Source organism: Crinia signifera, chromosome 1 (assembly GCF_055691185.1).
Source record: "Crinia signifera chromosome 1, ASM5569118v1, whole genome shotgun sequence".
Lineage (NCBI taxonomy): Eukaryota > Metazoa > Chordata > Amphibia > Anura > Myobatrachidae > Crinia > Crinia signifera.
In genome coordinates, this window is record NC_139217.1 from 362,607,453 (window position 1) to 362,626,258 (window position 18,806).

At 42.9% G+C, this 18,806-nt stretch overlaps 1 protein-coding gene across 2 annotated transcripts in view; it reads right to left on the bottom strand.

The window, feature by feature from the left end:
- Positions 1-4,202: 4,202 nt before the first annotated feature.
- Positions 4,203-18,806, bottom strand: part of MMP17 (matrix metallopeptidase 17) — a 129,260-nt gene continuing 114,656 nt past the window's right edge. For both annotated transcript variants that reach the window (XM_083150151.1, XM_083150157.1), the window contains exons 8-10: positions 15,608-15,760; positions 11,700-11,957; positions 4,203-5,563 (exon numbers count right to left, since the gene is read on the bottom strand). In XM_083150151.1, coding sequence (XP_083006277.1) covers positions 5,247-5,563; positions 11,700-11,957; positions 15,608-15,760 — 728 coding nt within the window. In that variant the 3' untranslated portion in view covers positions 4,203-5,246. The remainder of the gene's footprint in view (positions 5,564-11,699; positions 11,958-15,607; positions 15,761-18,806) is intronic.

Consider the following 18,806-nt stretch of genomic DNA (forward strand, 5'->3'; position numbering starts at 1 on the left):
GAGAGCTCCGGTGGAATTTCCTAAGTGTTTCCCGTGCTACTCCATCTCCAGCATCTGCTGGCTCCATCGGTCCTGCCTGATATCCTAAACAGTTGATCAGAGCCGGCCCTAGGCATAGGCTTTTTAAATGATTATTAGAGGCATTCATTCCAAACCTAGGTCCGGTTCAGAGGCTGCATGACACAGAAGGCAGCGGTGGGATGGTTGGAAGGGACAGATGGCTCAGGAATTTACTGCCCTGTAATTTTTGGGACGCTCAAATTCAGCATTTAAAAATTATTTTCGGGGTGGTGGTAGGTGGCAATACTGTTGCACAGGGCACCAAAATGTCTAAATACAGCTTTGTGGATGGGGATTGCAATGGATGAGGGGTGATGGGTGTTGTTAGCTGATGCTATGATTTGTGCCATTGATCTAGGTGATGAGTGCTGTACTCAGAGAAAGAGGTTCTGGGTCAGTGGTGGGACTAGCACCAATGTAAGGGATCACTAGCTAATATCTTGCCTAGGACTTGAAATTGGTTAGGGTCGGCTCTGCAGCCGATTCAGTTTGAGTTGTGCTTTCTGCCGAGTTTGCTTATCTGTGTCATTGCCTCAGTCTGACTATCGGTATAATCCAGCCAGTCTTCTTAAGCCCTTATGGACAGTGCAGTCATCAGCACCATCAGTTCAGTACCATCAGTTTAATACCACTGGTTCAGCACCATCTGTCCAGTTCAAGTAATGGTTTCCCCAGTTCAGACCACTACCAGCAATACTGAATCAGAAGCAATCGGTCAATTCAATTATCAGCGACTTTGCACAACACAGAATACCAGAATCATCATCTCCAGATACTAGTCCTCGCTATATATTTTAGCCTCTCTTCAAGTTTCTTTGTCCTCAGTCCAGTTTCATTACTTCAATTACCTTAATCCAGTCTGAATCATTGTGTCTAAGATGTTGCTTCTAGTTTTAGTTCAAGTACCCGTTACCTTTGTCAGTGATCTAGTACCTGGTTCCTAGCAGATTACCCTTTGTTCTCAGTCCACACCTGTCTCATTCCAGTGTTGTCACTGTGGACCCAGTCAGAGAGCCGTGACCTGCAAGTCAGGGACCATAAAGTCCAAACCCCCAGCGGGGGTTCCTGGCAAAGACCCCCAGGATGTTAGACTCTGGTATGGGTCTATTTACACTACTCAGCCAAGCCTTGGATACCTCAGCAACTCCGCTACTCCCTGGCGGCTAGATTACATACGATACATCATATGCGGTCCTATTGCATACGATGTATCTTATGTGATTCTATTAACTGCCCCAATATACAATGCATCCTTGGTGCAGCAGTAACAATCTCCAGATCTGATTCAACTGCGCATCTGCTCGGAAGTCATTTACATACGACTTGACACTTTCCACATGATTTATCGGCTAAAAATCGCATACAAAAGGGTCAAATCGCATAGTGTATGTTGGCCTTTAGTTCTGGAAAGTCTATGTGCAAAAACTACATCATGCCAGCTATTCTTAGCTGTATTTAAGCTGTGACCCCTTCTGTCTATTTGCCACACTTAGCTGGGAGGGTGCATGGACTAAATACAGGCTGCGCAGACTTATGACTATTGAGAAAATACATTGTCTGCCAATGGGGGTTCCTGAGTACTTGCATCTCCCTCTACATGTTCATCAATTAACTTTTTTTTTTTTTATTGCATGCCGGATAAATCATACTTGCCTTCTTTGATTGTCTCCTCTCCAGGAGAAGCCCAGAGAGGAGAGCTTTTTCCATGGGCGGAGCTTGCCCCTGTTAAGCCCCGACTCTGTGCAGCTTTTTCTGAGGGTGGGTTTGCCCCTGTTAAGCCCCACCCCATTTCGGTAAAGGCCACTATTCGCGGCACGTGATTTGCATCATTTTAGCCCCGCCTCCTCCCCCCGAAGAGCCGCAAAAGCTGGCCATTCCGGGAGGGTAGGTAAGTATGGGATACTGTCTGCTTCTGCATGTATCCCACAAATGCTGGGAAGCTTCACTTTTACACTGCTATTTAGATTTCAGTTTGTACAACTGGAAGTATATTTATATGTGTTGATGTATAAATGTGGGCTTTTAAAAGTAAAGATGTGAACCATAGCAGCCAGTCAGATTCTACTTATTATCTAGCAACTTCTAGAAGATAATAGCTATAATCTGATTAGTTGCTATGGGCAATATCTCCTTTTCGAAAACCCCGCACTATAGTTAATATACCCACTGCAGTGTACCATGGGTTGCTCAGGTGCACAGCTACTTCCTCTTTCTTGCTTTAATTCCAACTCAGAAATAGGCTCAGTTTTAGTAATTAAGTCACATTAACCTATTTTTACACAATGCTTAATGTAATGAAGTGTCATGTACACAAATGAAGTATCTTGCATACACACAGAAAAATGTTTCTGTATAAAACTTAATTACATTGGCTGATTGAAAAGTAAGGAGACTGCTCTTGTTTTTCTGTCCCATAGGAGGATGTGGCAATGCTATGCTGGTTATAGTGAAGTTCATACATCGATGTTTCGCAACCTGTGTATTGTAGTAGTCTTTGTTCGGTCACAGCGAGTGGAAGATCTTCATACAAATCATCATGGCGGATGAGGGAGACATGTCCATGAGAGTACATTATAGATGTGTGGTTGATTTTTGTATTAAACGTGGAAAAAAGCGGAAATTACACTTTTGAATATGTTACGGCAAGTATACGATGTAGAAGCAATTTGCCACGCTGCAGTATTTCGGCTGACTGATGAATAAGAAGCACAGGGAAACAGAGTTATCAATTCTCAATGACATTCTAGAACCACCACCACAGGCAAAATGTAATAGCATGCCAGGTGCAAACTGTACGGGAATTTCTGGGAGTCCATTTTTAAAGTGACAATCATTTGCAAGGCAAAGCTGACCTGGTTTTGTTGTGTAAATAATTGGCACTTTAAAAATACAGTAGACTCACAGAAATTCGGTAACAGCTTGGACATGATCACCACAGGCTATTACATAGTGACGCTCATTTCTTGGACACATTTTGTAGCGCAAGTCATATTTCAGAACAATTTTACCAATACCAAAATGATTTCAAATCAAATTGCAGCTATGGTTTACCCACTAAGTTACATTACACGTGTTTGCAATTGGATTGATCTTAACTGAATTGTAAAATGACTCTGGATGTGTGGGACCCATGAAATCCAATCAAAATTCGACAATTAGATAGTATATTATATAGAAGGTATGAGATGGAAATACATATGTGACAGAAATTGCATAGGTACTTGTTTCCTAGCACGGCGCCCAATCTTTTGATCGTAGTACATCTTATACAATCGTATCACATGCAATATAGCAGAATGCGATGCGATGCGATTTTTAATTGTACAAGCACCCTGATGGGTGCTTTCAATGTTAAATGCACCCCCATTGGCAACGCCACCCCCACTATCAACGCCATCCCAAAGCGTGGTGAGCGCAGTGGTATGCGTCCTCCGACCTTTTCATACCCCCACTATCCACGTCAGCGTGGAGTTGATTTTAGATAGTGTGGCGAGCGCAGCGAGCCACCGAGCCCAAAACGTGGCGAGCGGAGCACTTTACATGTGTTCCGTGTCCCCTCGCGGGGCTCGTATTCCGCTTCGGCTCGCCTAGCTTCGGGCTCGGTGGCTCGCCACACTATCTAAAGTCAACTCCACACCGACGTGGATAGTGGGTTGGCGTTCATAGTGGGGGTGGCGCTGAGAATGGGGGTGCATTTAACATTGTAAGCACCCATCAGGGTGCTTGTACAATTAAAAATCGCATCGCATCGCATGCCATTTGCTGGCATGCAATGCTATGCGATATTTCATTGTACAAGCACTCCTGTTAATTTAACATGAATATCGCATCGTATCGCACACCACTAAGTATGGTATGAGATGGGCACCATGCTAGGAAACAAGTACCATTGAATAATTGTTGGAAAATCTGTACAAATGTAATAATTCCTCTTTCCGACTTTTTAATTTTTTGAAAAACAAATATCACTTTAAATGTTTCTGGGTAGAATTGGGCAATTTCAAAGTAACTTACAGAACCTGCAATTGGAATTTGTGATTGGTTTGTAAAAGATTGTAATGCTGGCATAGCTTAATCCAGTTCCGATCCAACATTATAAAAAAAATGTTGCTTTAACAGAAAACAATGAATCCTGTCGCATCCATGGTGTAAACAAGATGTGCCTCTTTATTGTACAACTGTTTTGTCAGAAATCCAAAGAAGCAGAATTACAGAATTCACTTGTGGCAGTGCTCCAATTACTTACTAGGTCATTTCAGAAAGGCAAAGCCTGTTCACCGACTAATCTGGCTGTATCACAGCCGCTAGAAGTGCAAAAGTGATTCCCCGTACATGTGAAAAACTTAAAGGGGAAACTATCATTCCTTTGATTATCATACACGTCTTAGTAATATCCTACTGCTGAGTGAAAATCATTTAAAAGGTATGTACATTTCTGTAAATACTTTACGTGAAGGACTGTGGTACATTCATACAGGTTGAGATTCCCAGATACCGGATATAATGTATGTTGCGTTTGTGATCAACACAGAGCTTTTTTGGGGGCAAACAATTGTATTCAGCAATAGCAGCCATGATGTTTGCAGTCAATAAAAATATCACAACCCAACATACCAGAGATTAGTGACCTACGGTATAGCAAAACAATAAACTGCTAAGTTATTTTATTATTAAAATAACATATTAAAAAATATATATATTTATAGATGATAATTCCCCTTTAGGTCTTTTGACAGCAAAATTGATACAAGACCATAATAAAAACTGCACCAAGATTGCTCCTTAATTCCATTATTTACTGCATATGATCTATTTGTACTAACGTGACGCTGGGAGACTCTTACAAATAATTCTTATAGACTTTGGCAGAATTTGCAGAGCTTATATGCTCTGATAGAGACTGATCTGTCAGTTACTCTTAAAATACGGATGACACCAAAATAAGTTTATCCGCTCATTGCTGAGATTCATTCTTTGCTTTTCCATCTCATGCTTTTCATGTTTCCAATAATATGAGAGTCACTTTACAGAACATCATAAAAAGTTCACTTCTCATGGAGAATTTGGTATCTTTCACTTCCAAGCTTCTCGGAATGTTTGCCTTACAGTGCGCTGTGGCACTGTCATAAACCCACTGGTTGACACCTAAGTCATGTGTGTAATGTTATGTCCACTAGGTAGGTGCATCATAAGAATGAAACCAAGGCTGCTGTGAATATCTGTACCAGGGCCAATGGAATATCAGCAGATAGGGTCCTAGAGAAAGACTCTGCTGAAGATGTACAGGAGCAGACCTCGTAACCGTTCTCTGACCGGCTCTCATCCTGCTGACCCTGCCTGGAATGAGCACCAGTCCGACTGCTTTCTGAGTTTGGTCCATCAGATTGCATATCACTGCATACCAGCCAGTCCCGTGCAGTGGATTGTGGGTAGCCTTGCTCAACCTCCATTTTATTGTCAAGAACTTTCCAGTATTCTTTTCCTCGGAAGAAATATGTTGCTCCTAAAAGGGAAAAAAAGGGCATTAGCTGGACCTGTTCTAGCACATGGAATAAAAGAGATATTAATATAATATATACAATGCAGTAGGGGCTATATACATATATAAGTGTACATTTGCATCATTAAGCTGTTTATTTAGTATTTTAGTTATGTTTACTCTGCCTCAATAATTAGTCATTAACAGTTCAATATCAAAAATCAAATCTGCATTATAAATTAATTTCCATTTCAATTGGTAGTTTTGTCTAGTTAAATAAGAATTAGCAGGAGGATGTTAATAATTATTGTAACAAAATTGAGTCATTTGTATGCATTATGACACCATCTACAGTATTTATAGGTTTATTGAAATGGACAACTAAATATTGGGTACTTGTGAGTTATCTGGGCGTCCGATTTGGGTACTTACGATTTGCATGCGATTTGCATGCGATATCGCATGCGATTTGCATGCGATATCGCATGCGATTTACGATTTGCATGCGATTTAGCATGCGATTTGCATAAGATTTGCTATTCATTTCATTACCCCACTATCCCCAAAGTGTGTCTATCAACGTGAACCCGAAGCGTGGCGAGCGCAGCGAGCCCGCGAGGGGCGGCGGTACGCGTCCTCCGACCTTTTCATGCCCTACTATCCACTAGGGCGTGGAGTGAGAATAGAATAGTGTGGCGAGCGCAGCGAGCCACCGAGCCCGAAGCGTGGCGAGCGCAGCGAGCCCCGCGAGGGGACGCGGACACCTGTGAAGCCCGCAAGGGCACGCGGATACCTGTGAAGGTGTCCGCGTCCCCTCGCGGGGCTCGCTGCGCTCGCCACGCTTCGGGCTCGGTGGCTCGCTGCGCTCGCCACACTATTCTATTCTCACTCCACGCCCTAGTGGATAGTAGGGCATGAAAAGGTTGGAGGACACGTACCGCCGCCCCTCGCGGGCTCGCTGCGCTCGCCACGCTTCGGGTTCACGTTGATAGACACACTTTGGGGATAGTGGGGTAATGAAATGAATAGCAAATCTTATGCAAATCGCATGCTAAATCGCATGCAAATCGCAAATCGCATGCGATATCGCATGCGATATCGCATGCGATCTAGTACCAAAATCGGACGCCCAGATAACTCACAAGTACCAAATATTGTTTTTATGCAACAATTTAAGATGTTTGTTTCAAATATTCCATATATGGTATACTCGCAAAAGACTGGATGCTAAAAAAGTTTACATAATAAAAATGTTAATGCCTTCAAACATATTATTATTGAAACAAAATGTTAAGCCATCTTTTAATTTTCTATTAGGCAGTTATTCATAGATCTAGAATGAAGCAATTCATGTTGTAAGATCGCCCCCTTCTGGTTACTAAGGGAAAGAGCGCACACAAAAAAAACCCAAACAGAAGAGCTAGAATGTTTTTATTTCCGACAAAGCATAACCAATTTGATGCCCTAGGCAAGATTTTGGCTGATGACCCCTGCCAGTTCTGCCTCTGTTTGAGCACCACTTTCCCAACACACTATCTATCACTAAGCACCAATTTGATGCCCTAGGCAAGATTTCGGCTGGTGCCCCCTAGCATCACTGTCAGTTCTGCCACCGATTAAGTACTGCGATTTATTGTCGCAATTGCATAAAAAATGACCAAATTACATCCAAATCAGCCAAGTGTATGGCCAGCTTTAAATATACTGTATGTTAATATTTGTTATTATACTGTATATTATATTTCATTCAAAAAATGATAGTACACCTTGGCAATTTGAAAAACCTTGGTAAGTGTCACTGTGATTAGTCAAAAATATTATACATTTCTTCTTTAGGTGCATAACAAATTACTTTAAAGCATAATTCTATGTATAAAACTTTGAATGACAAGGTATTCATTTTTCAACTAACACAAAAAGTATTTTATGTATGTATCATTTTCTCTCATGCTTTAGGTACATTTATGTTGCTTAATAAATTAGCAAAGCATAATTTATTTCTGCTTTTTGATAAAGGGCCTAATTCAGACTTCATCGCAGGGCAAATTTGTTCTCAAAATGGGCAAAACCATGTGGTGCTGCAGGTGGAGCAGATGTAACATGTGCAGAGAGAGTTAGATTTGGGTGGGGTGTGTTCAAACTGAAATCTTAATTGCAGTGTAAAAAAAATGCAGCCAGTATTTCTCCTGCACAGAAACAAAATAACTCACACAAATCTAACTCTCTCTATACATGTAACATCTGCCCCACCTGCAGCACCACATGGTTTTGCCCAATTTGTTATGTTAGCAATTTAGCTTTGATAAATATGTGTCACTTGATAGTAGATCAAAGCCTAGGTAGGAACAAACTTTGTATTACTCTCTTACTCTTCTCCTCTTCCCACTCTCCATATATTCTTCCATTACACTGTACATCTGTTCACTCAGTGGCGTAGCTTGGTTTGGGGCGCCCCCGCCGTTAATGGGGGGGCGCCTCCCCGCCGGCCTCCCCCCCGGCCGCCGGTGCCCCCCCATCGCCCCAGGCTTACGTGTCTGTGTGTCACTGCTCCCTTCTTGGATTCAATTAATAATTCTATGCATATGGACCACGATAAAATGGCCGCCCCCATACCGCAGACAGTTTCAGAGAACTGTCTGCTTTATGGGGCGGCCATTTTATTGTGGTCCGTCTCCATAGAATTGATTGAAGCCAGGAGGGGAGCCGGGACGCGCAGACAGGTAAGCCTGCGGGGGATGGGGGGCGGGGGCATTACTATAGCACCGCAGCCCCCCGGACTAGCCCACATGTACAGCGCCTCCCCGCGACCGCGGGGGCTGCGGTGCTATAGTTACGCCCCTGTGTTCACAATATTATATATACAATCCATCTGATATAGATTGCTAAAAAACATATAGAATAAATTGTTGCTTTTTGATGCTGATGACATTTTTATTATAATGCTAAGATTGATATTATTACTCTTTGTTACTTAAAAATGTTTCTGTATTTGTTGTTTAATGGAGTTTATAGAGAACTGACATTTACTGTATAACTGAAATGTGATCGCTTAGAAAATAGCCCTAAATCACCCCTTCTGTATGGGCTTTTACACCTGTATGAGATTATTTATTTTATTTATTAACAGTTTTATTATATAGCGCACACATATTCCGCAGCACTTTGCAGTTAAGTTGAACATTCACATCAGTCCCTGCTCCAGTGGAGCTTACAATCTATATTCCCAACCACATGTACACGCGCACACAGGCAATCTAGGGTTAATTTTGTCGGAAGTCAATTGACCTACCAGTATATTTTTGGAATGTGGGAGGAAACCGGAGTACCCGGAGGAAACCCACGCAAGCACGGGGAGAATATACAAACTCTGCACAGTTAGGGCCATGGTGGGTATCGAACCCTTGACCAGGGCCGGCGCCACCACTAGGCAGCTTTAGGCATTTGCCTAGGGTGCCGGCCACTGGAGGGTGGTACTGAGCCGCCGAGGAGAGAAGGAAGGAAGCTGCAGCAGGCTACCAGGTCGAAGGATGGAATTCATCCCAGCAGGGAGCAGGTGAGTCAGTGAACCGTTTGGCCATAGCCCCCCGCGACCCCCCCCCTGCCGCCTGGATCAGTGTTAAACCCGCTGCCCACCCTGCTTGTCGTCAGCGGCAATCTTCGGCTGCCCGCACCCACCCACCCTGGAGCCCTCTCAGTGACCCCATCTGCGGCAGGCGCCCACTGCCCCCCCTTGCTAATGTTGCAGAGACGCAATCTGCGGGGAGTGCCCGCACCCCCCCTGGAGCGTGGTAATCCGCGGGTGGTCCCCCCCTGTCAGAGCGGGTGAGCGGGGGGTCGTCTGGGGCACTGACCGGGCTGGCACCGGCCCTGCCCTTGACCTCAGCGCTGTGAGGCAGTAATGCTAACCATTTCACTGTCTGTGATGCCCATTCGTATCTTAATGATCAAACCTTATATATTGGAAACCCAGAGACTGAAGTTATGCCTTTGAATAAGATGCGGAAACAGCATCAAAATGCGTCAGTGATTGATACACCTCTACCAGATAAACATTATTGAATGTTGCTCATAACAATTACCACATTGCAGCTGCTGAGCTCTCAATTGTAGAAAAGGATTTCTGACCCATATTGAAATATCTACAGCTTGAGTAACAGAGCTGCTAGAGAAGTACCTGACTCTAATATGCATCTACAGTTCCTGATCCACAGTATTGAGAACTCAGCTCTAATCAGGAAGATTAATAAAAAAAAGAACTGATGAATAATATACAACAGGGACATACTGTATATGCTATTTAATAATAATTAAGGGTACAAACATTTACTTGAAAACCCCCTAAGAGGCAAAGATACTGATCTCATTAATTAAGGGGCTCATATTTTTTTTTATCTGCACTTTACCAAGAACGTTTTATCTCTAAGGTGAACTCTCTCCTCCCCTATTGTAATATATGTCACTTAAGCTGTGTACACACTGTGCAATATATTGCTCAGTGTCCAGTTTTCATCAGCGGTCCGCAGTGGCAAACGCAGGATTTTCAGAAGGGGGTTTCCAGAGCGGCGGAGCAAAGCACGGAGATGGACACTTAGGTGACCTAGTATATGCCGGGTCAGTTAAAGTATTATAGATAGACCAAATGTATATAAATAATAATAATATATATATGTATATATACATACATACATAAATACATACATACATACATACAGGGGTGTCAACAGCAGAGTAGACCCCTGGGCATAGCAATGTATTGGGGCACCTACCGATCCTCCAGCAGTAGGGGTGGGGGAAGCTTTGATGTCCCCCGGGTGGTAGGGGGTATTATATCAACCGCTCAGCATGTAGGGCCTGCAATTACCCCTTTACTGCACAGATGGTGGGAGATGGGGTGGGAGAAGGGGGCATTGGGCTGAATGAAGGGGCCCTGATACATAACTTCCAGGGTGGTAGAGGATGTTTAATATGCAGAGGAGGGGTGTATAGTGGAGTGGGCTTATTATTCATAATTTTCTGGTGGGAGGACAGCTTGCTTGACTGCAGATATCTCCAGTTCTCAGAAATCGATTTCTAAGATTTTAATGGAATTAAAAACTAGAGAATCCCACCTACCAAATGGTATTGGGGACTAGGGGATGAGAATTCAGGAGGCAGAGCAATCCGCCAATGAGAATATAAAACTACATATTAGGTGTGTGGAGCTGGAGCAGTAACCATCTGCTGGAAGGCTGATATCTCTGGTTCTGGGCAAAGTAGTGACAAGCTACTAGTGTCCATTAAAGGGGGATAGTCCCAGCTTTTGGAATATATGCTCAGAAAAACTCTAAATCAGACAGAACCTGAAATATCTGACTGGGAAGAGCAATTAACAGGCTTGGATGGGGACCACTGCTTTGAAGTCAGATATCTCCGGTTCCCAAGGGCCGATTTTAAAAATTCTTGTACGCATGGAAAGAGGGGACCCTCATCTGAAAGCTGAGGGTCCCCTCTTTCCATGCGTACAAGAATTTTGTTAGACTCCTGGGGGGGTTTCTGGGTACTCAGAAACCCCCCCTGCGTGCGCTACTGGCGGTCAGAGATGGTCGCTTATGAACAGGAGACTCTGCCGGGGGAGCTGCAGAGGGAAACAGCTGATCACAGGACCAGCGACCATTAAGGGGCTGAACACGGGAGCGCGCACCCAACGATTTATCGCTGCAGCACAAACAAATCGATGGCAATATGGTCGCTCAGTGACCATATCGCCAGTGATATTGTACCGTGTATACACAGCTTTACGCTATTTACTATTGCTATGGTCAGACATTGTGATTTGTAGTAAAAACTTTGAAAAGGCTTTTGGGTACTTATGTAATATCTGGGCTCCCGTTTTTCTTATGAGACCGCATCCCCTCGCGGGGCTCGCCACGCTTCGGGCACGGTGGCTCGCTGCACTCGCCACACTATATAAAATCAACTCCATGCGTAGTTGGATAGTAGGGGTATGAAAAAATGGGGTGCATTTAACATGGGAGCCCAGATAATACATAAATACCGGCTTTTGTTATACTTTATGGCTCTGTGAATACACTGTGGAGTGTTAATAATAGTTATTATTTCTAGTATTATTACTATATATAATAATAATAATGTTAGATTATTTATTGCTGTTGCGACTTACCATCTGACCATCCCATAGCATCATCTAGAGCAGCAGGTATCCCCTTCCATAGAGCAGTCTCTGTAGGGTAGCCATCATCCATTCTGTGCTCACGTTCATTGAAACACCACAAAAGGTTGTCCTTAAAGAAGTATGTCTTATCGTTGTGGGGCCATGTGAAGGCAGCATCCACACCACCCAGCGGTAATCCAAAGTCTGTGATGGCCCGGGGATATCCTTCTTCCACGTTATTATCTTTGAAAACCCAGTAACGATCTCCTATAAGAGTTGGGGAGAGGAGGTAGGAAATGTGTGTCACTGCAATGAGGATATTTTCAATATGTTGATGTAAATGAAATGTAACAAGAAGTATTACTATGTACTTCTCAGACATAAGGTGCCCATACACGGTCCGTCCGTTTTGTACTTTGAGATGCGCGCTCCCATCGTACAGTACAAAAAGTATGTGCTGCACATACTTTTTGTACTTGATTTTCATCGCATCGCATGCACAATGCATACACAAGGCATGCGATGTGTGCTATATAAGTACAGAACGGATCCGATAAACGGACCGTGTATGAGGACCTATAGACATTACTATGTACTTCTCAGACATAGGGCCTTATTCTAGTTCACTCTTAGAGGCAAATTCCTTCTTAGCTGGACAAAACCATGTGCACTGCAGGGGGGCAGATGTAACAGGTGCAGAGAGAGTTAGATTTGGTGAGTTATTTTGTTACTGTGCAGGGAAAATACTGACTGCTTTATTTTTACACTGCAATATAGATCTCACTTTGAAAAAAAACCCCACCCAAATCTAATTCTCTCTGCACATGTTACATCTGCCCCACCTGCAGTGCACATGGTTTTGTCCAGCTAAGAAGGAATTTGCCTCTAAAGGTGCGTACACACAGGGGGGAGATATATTGCTCAGCAATATATTGCTAGCAATAAATTACTGAGCAATATATTGCTCAGTATCTCTTTTTAATCAGCGACCAGAGATGGTCGCTGATGAAAAGGAGCCTCTGCCGGGGGAGCCTCAGAGGTAATCAGCTGGTCGCAGGAGCTTGCCAGCGATTAGAATGGGGCTGAAAACGGGAGCGCGCACCCATCGATTTATCGCCGGGGCACACTCCCATCACCATATTCCCAGCGTTTTCAGCCCCTATCGCAGCCTTGTCTGCCAATTTTACTATACTATAATTTTTACTAATTCTTCTACATTATTTTTTGGTTCTTACAATCTTCTGATATTTTTTAGAAAAAGTTAAATCAAGTAAAAGAGTAAGATTTAATTATCTATTTCAATAAAAGAATTGTCATTTCAAGTTGGTTTGGAATTGGCACATATTGCTGGCAGTCCTGCCACTCAAGCTGTCAGATTTATTATGCAGCAGTTGTGACTGTAAAAATGAAAATTGGTGGTGTCGCAGGTGGTGTAAAGCATTCTGTCATTGTTTGAAGGAGTTGGGATCATTTGGTCTACAGCATGATGGTCGACAGTCATTAGGTTGACATGGGACAAGGTCGACATGGGAAAATATCGACATGGTTCTAGGTCAAAAGGTCATTAGTTCGACAGTGTCTAGGTTGACAGTCAAAAGGCCGACATGGGGTTTTTCACAGTTTTTTTTACCTGAATGTCAACACAGTCGACATGGACACAGTTTAAAGTGCACCGCATCCCCGCGCATCGCTCGCAATGCTTCGGCATTTTATTCTCCCCCCACGCCCTAGGGGATGGTATGGCATGAAATACCGTCGGCACATGTCGGCTCAAAAAACAGTGAAAAACCCCATGTCGACCTTTTGACTGTAGACACTGTCAAACTAAAGATCTTTAGACCTAAAACCATGTCGACCTAGACCCATGTTGACCTTTTCCCATGTCAACCTAATGGCTCCGACCTAATGACTGTCGACCATCATGCCCTAGACCAAATGACCGCATCCCGTTTGAAGACCACTCCTTATTGGTCAATAAAATACATAGGGGTAGATTTATCAAAGCTTGGGGATAAAGTTGAGAGAGAAATAAGGGCACCATTTAAGAATGAGTCATAACCCCTTTAGCATTTGTAGTTCAGCCTTGCAAGCCCTGCTAGGTCCCATCCAGGTGATTAAGTCATGCATATAAGCAGGTTGTCCACTGCGCATGACACAGAAGGCCGTCACTCTATCTCTCTCCAAGCTTTGATAAATATATCCTATAGGCTTATCAAATATTAACTCACTTACATCAGTAATCCTGTGAGTGGTCTGGTCCAGTGGTTCATGTTTTTTTTCTTTCTTTAACCCAATAAAGATAGAAATTGTAGGGCCCATTATAAAATAAACAGTCAGTTCCCCTTTTCCCTCTTTGCCAGAGTAAAGTAGCTTGGTAGCATTGGTGAGCAACTGATTATTTGCCACACAATTTTAAAAGGGTTCTGCCCACACCTATGTGCTGGACCAGAGGATACAGATGGGCCTGTGGTGATGGGCCTGTGGCAGTCAAGCTGTCTTTGTGCTGACAAACACAGGTAAAGCGTCATCTATATTTCCGAATCCACATAAACTCTTATTTGAGCATTCTAATACTACACAACGTTCTACTCTATTGAGCAAAATACCCCAGAATGTCGTCAGTCATCCCCCAGACTTAAACCCAGCACCTCATCACATAGCAGTAAGACATTTATTGAGACATGTGTGCTTAAATAAAGGAGTATGTAACTGAAGGTGCACATATGCTCCTGAATTTCCATTACAGGAGCCTTCCTGCCTCCTACACAGCAGAAGAACATAACACACTGACAGAGGAGCCCTGCATCTCACCAATCATTCTAATAGCAAATTGCTTCCTATACAGTTGAGATCGTCAGCAGATTGCGGGCCCCCAATGAGCCCAGGCCCAGTACATTAGTACAAGCAGTACCTCCCTGATGGCAGCACTGCCCACAAAAATGTAGAAATCATTAAATAATTCTATTAATTGAGAGACATTTGAAATTAATATTTGACATAATTGAAGGGGATACATATATAAATTATGAATAATAAGGGGCAATGTTATTATTTAGCTATTTAATTTGTATATTTCTCTATTTAAAGAAAACAAATATTGCTGATCTTTAGTTGAATACATTAGAAAATTGCAGTTTTGCAGTGAACTTTTTTCAGCAGTTTTTTGTTCATAAATTAGGTGACTGTAAAGCTGCCCAAAATCATACCAAAATATTGCTGGTTTATAAATTCCCAGCAACTAATTGTGCTACGATGAATAAAAAGACGATTTTTGGAATCTTTTTTCCCCGATAAAATAGGATTACAAGTGTGAATCGCTAAATATTTCTCCAAAAAGCACTCACAGAGTGACAAAGGATTCTAAATAATAAAACAACAACAACAACAGGATGGCGAGGATTCCCCCAAACAGCGAGACCCGTGGCTAATGCAGGAAACTCGCTGTATTTAGCCGCAAGTCTCGCTGCTTCTGGAGCCACATACGCTAATTCCCCCTTGCTCAAAAAAGGAGAGAGGGGGAATTGGCGTATGAGGGGGGGGGGGGGGGGTGGTGGTGCGTTGAACACTGACAGGGTGAGTGGTGACAGCGAGCAGGAAGCGATGCTCGCTGTCGCCGCTTGCCCACAGCAGTATTATCTGAGATTGTTTCTATAACTTGAAATTACACTGGTTTTAAGCATTTTCCAGATCAAACTCTAGGCTTTTTCTTAGGAGATGTGGTATGGTGCAACAATGTGATATGAATGTCTCCATAATAACGCATCCAAGCCCGCTGCCCCCTGGTGGCACATTCACACTTTCCATACACCTTTATAGAGTTGTAAGAGAAGTTATATATTTTATTGCAGTTTGAATGTCATTTTATGACTGGCAGAGTATTGGCCACTGAGCCTTTGCTGTGAATACAATACACCTACCCTTAAAGAAGACAATCTTATGGTCTGTGGTCTTCTCATAGACTGCATCCACACTGTCCATGTTTAGGGAAAGCCCTTTCCAGAAGCGATGGATCTGAGCAGGCTGGAGGGAGACCAAATGCTTATTGCGCGTAAGCCTCCAGAAATATTTGCCTAGAAAGCAGAAAAGAATTTGAACATGTGTTGACAGCTAGTGTGCATGGACGAATGTCAAAATAAGGCGATTAAAACAGTTAGGCAGGACCATTACTTTCAGTTCAAACATATTGAATTGGCTAAGTATAAAAGAATCTTCTTGTTGATGGTGAAAAACAACTGAGGATTATAGACTTGCTGACAGTTTACATGGCCCAGCTCATTGTACATTAGCTCTTATAGTTGGAAGATTACGTAAATAAGGAACAGATGGTAGAAAAGTCACTCCCTCATTGGGGAGTTTCAGAGAGCAAAACACATTACATTATTTCTAATTCAGTGACTGAGAATGGTTTTATTATAGCACCCACAAACCTACTTTTCAGACAAACGATTTTCTTGTAATAGTTTTAGTTTAGTAACATGACACAGAAGGCAGAGACAGAAGGCAGGGGCCCTGTCCACTGCTGCTTCCAATATTAAGGGAATGTTGCATCTAAATAAAACATGCATGTGGTGTCTTGTACAATGGACCAGTACTGTACACAGCCAGATGGGTGAAGGTTACAGAAAGATAAAGAGGGCATGGATGCATCAAGCCTGGAATATAGTTCATTTGGAGAAGTTGCCCAAAGCAACCAATCAGCTTCTAGCATTTTTCTAGCAGTCTTTGAAATTATAGGTAGAAGCTGATTGGTTGGTTTGGATAACTTATCCACTTTATATTTTTGAAAAGCTAACATAAAGGGTTTTATTTACAAAGATGGGAGTTCTATTGAAGATGTAATGTTGGCCAGAGCAACCAATCAGAATCTATTTCTTATTTATTTAGCTCCTTCTAGAAGATACTAGATAGAATCTGATTGGTTGCCCATAGCAACATCCCATCTTCAATAGATCTCCCATCTTAGTAACTAAACCCCCAAAGTGTGATAAGGATGTAAAAAGCAATGTGCATACTAACATGATTTTTGGGGAACCTGCTCCCCGCTGTTTTTACAATCTAATTAAGAGTAGGTAAAATATGCTGAACAACTGTTAACATTCCTATAACCTGGTTTACTAATTATTAATTTATTATTACCAGCTATGTATGTAGCCTCCACATATTTTATGGTGCTTAATAAATGGTAAACCTGAAGCACTAAGTAATGTAGACACTAGTTAAAAACACCTTAATTGGGGGTGTGGTTTACCAGCCATTCAAGACAGATGCTCAGGGACAGAGCGGTCTGATTCCCTGCCCCAATTGGGATTTCTGCTGCCTGTACCAGTCCCAGAGTTCTGAAGACCAGTCTGCAGATGCCCAGTACCATCTTTCGCACATCTCCGCTGCTATAACCGCCACCAGCCTTGTGTGAAACCTACTTCAATTTCCAGTGAGAACACCCACATGGTTGGTGGAGACGGCTGTTGTAGGTATTAGAACTTCTGGGTGCAGCTGCCCAGGATTGACTTGCTGCTCCCTTATCTTGCTGTCTGCATGTAGGAACTGTTGTGTTGATTCCGTTAGCTGTTTTGACCCTTCAGTCACTACTCTATACAAAAAATGCTGCTCTTTCCAAGCAATCATTACTGTACTCAAAGCTCAGGATCTAATCTAATATCATTGGGGCTTTCCAATTAAACTCCTTATTTGCAAAGGTTGATCCACCTATGTCAGTTCATTCCTGGAGGATGACATTAAACTTCTGGAGGACGAGCGAATCTCTGTCTCAGTCGCTCTTACTTGACAAGGCTTGCCTCATCACCCATATTGGTCTACAGTGGGTTGACAACCAACAAGATATCCTAGAGGACTTTTCATTCCCTATTTCACGTCCCCTCTCCTGTTTGTGGAAGACATCTCTTCTTGCAATGTTTTTATTTTCCATCAGCCTGCTTTGCTGCCTCCAGCAGTCGACACATCGGAGTAGCTGGGCAACCTTCCTCCTAGCTGTGCAGGTGTCAATATTGCTTGCAGGGAAGTCCCTAAAAGGGCTGCAGCTAACCTTACTTCTGGGAAATTTACACTGTTTTTGGTTTAGATTTATGCATATTTACTATTTTCGGTACTTATGTAATATCTGGGCTCCCGTTTTTCTTATGAGACCGCGTCCCCTCGCGGGGCTCGCTGCGCTCACCACGCTTCGGGCACGGTGGCTCGCTGCGCTCGCCACACTATATAAAATCAACTCCATGCGTAGTTGGATAGTAGGGGTATGAAAAAATGGAGTGCATTTAACATGGGAGCCCAGATAATACATAAGTACCCTATTTTCTTCTCTTTCATGTAACAGTATTTTATATTTCTCCAATTCATATATTTTAGGAATTCTCAATATAATGTGCACCTATGTACATGGGTGCTTTCTTTTTCATGTTTTGTTTCCTTCATTCCCAAGTAGGCCTTTTTTAATCAGTAAACAATATGTTTGGTCTCATGGTTGCAGTCTGTTACAGCCTACCATCACATGTTACCCATTTTGCCATACTAAGGTCCATGTCTTTTGAACTAGTTGTTTTTTTATATCCCTTCCCTAATGTCTGGATTCCCTGGGTACCCTCTCCCCTTGTTGTGAGACAAACTCCTCTCAGACTCCTCTATAATCCTCCTTCCATGTTAATGCTCCATTCACTCTAAGGGGTTAATCCTATTAGCCGCGATGACTTCGCAGGTGCAAATCATTGCTGCAACAGACGCACTTTACGGCACCCGGGGTTTGCAGAAAAGGGCAATTTTTCAGCGAATTCAGGCTGTAAACAGCCTGCAGAGGGGGACAGATTGAGTACTGTAGCTGGCATTTAAACGCCGTGGCAATGGCACTTCGCACCCTTCACATTTAATAGGATTGACTGCTGAGTTGTAAAGTGGAGGATAAGAATGTAGATTCCTTATTTTAACTGGTTTGAAGGAGGGAACTGTGCCTGAATTCCCATCAGATTCCCTAGCTTAAATGATACATTTATAGAAAGAAGGTTCATCAGGATAGGCGCATTCTTTTAGGCAATTTCAATTGGTACCTGACCCTAAACTTAATAGGGCTCCCATCCCAGGGCTGTACCCCATTACTTGGTAACTGGG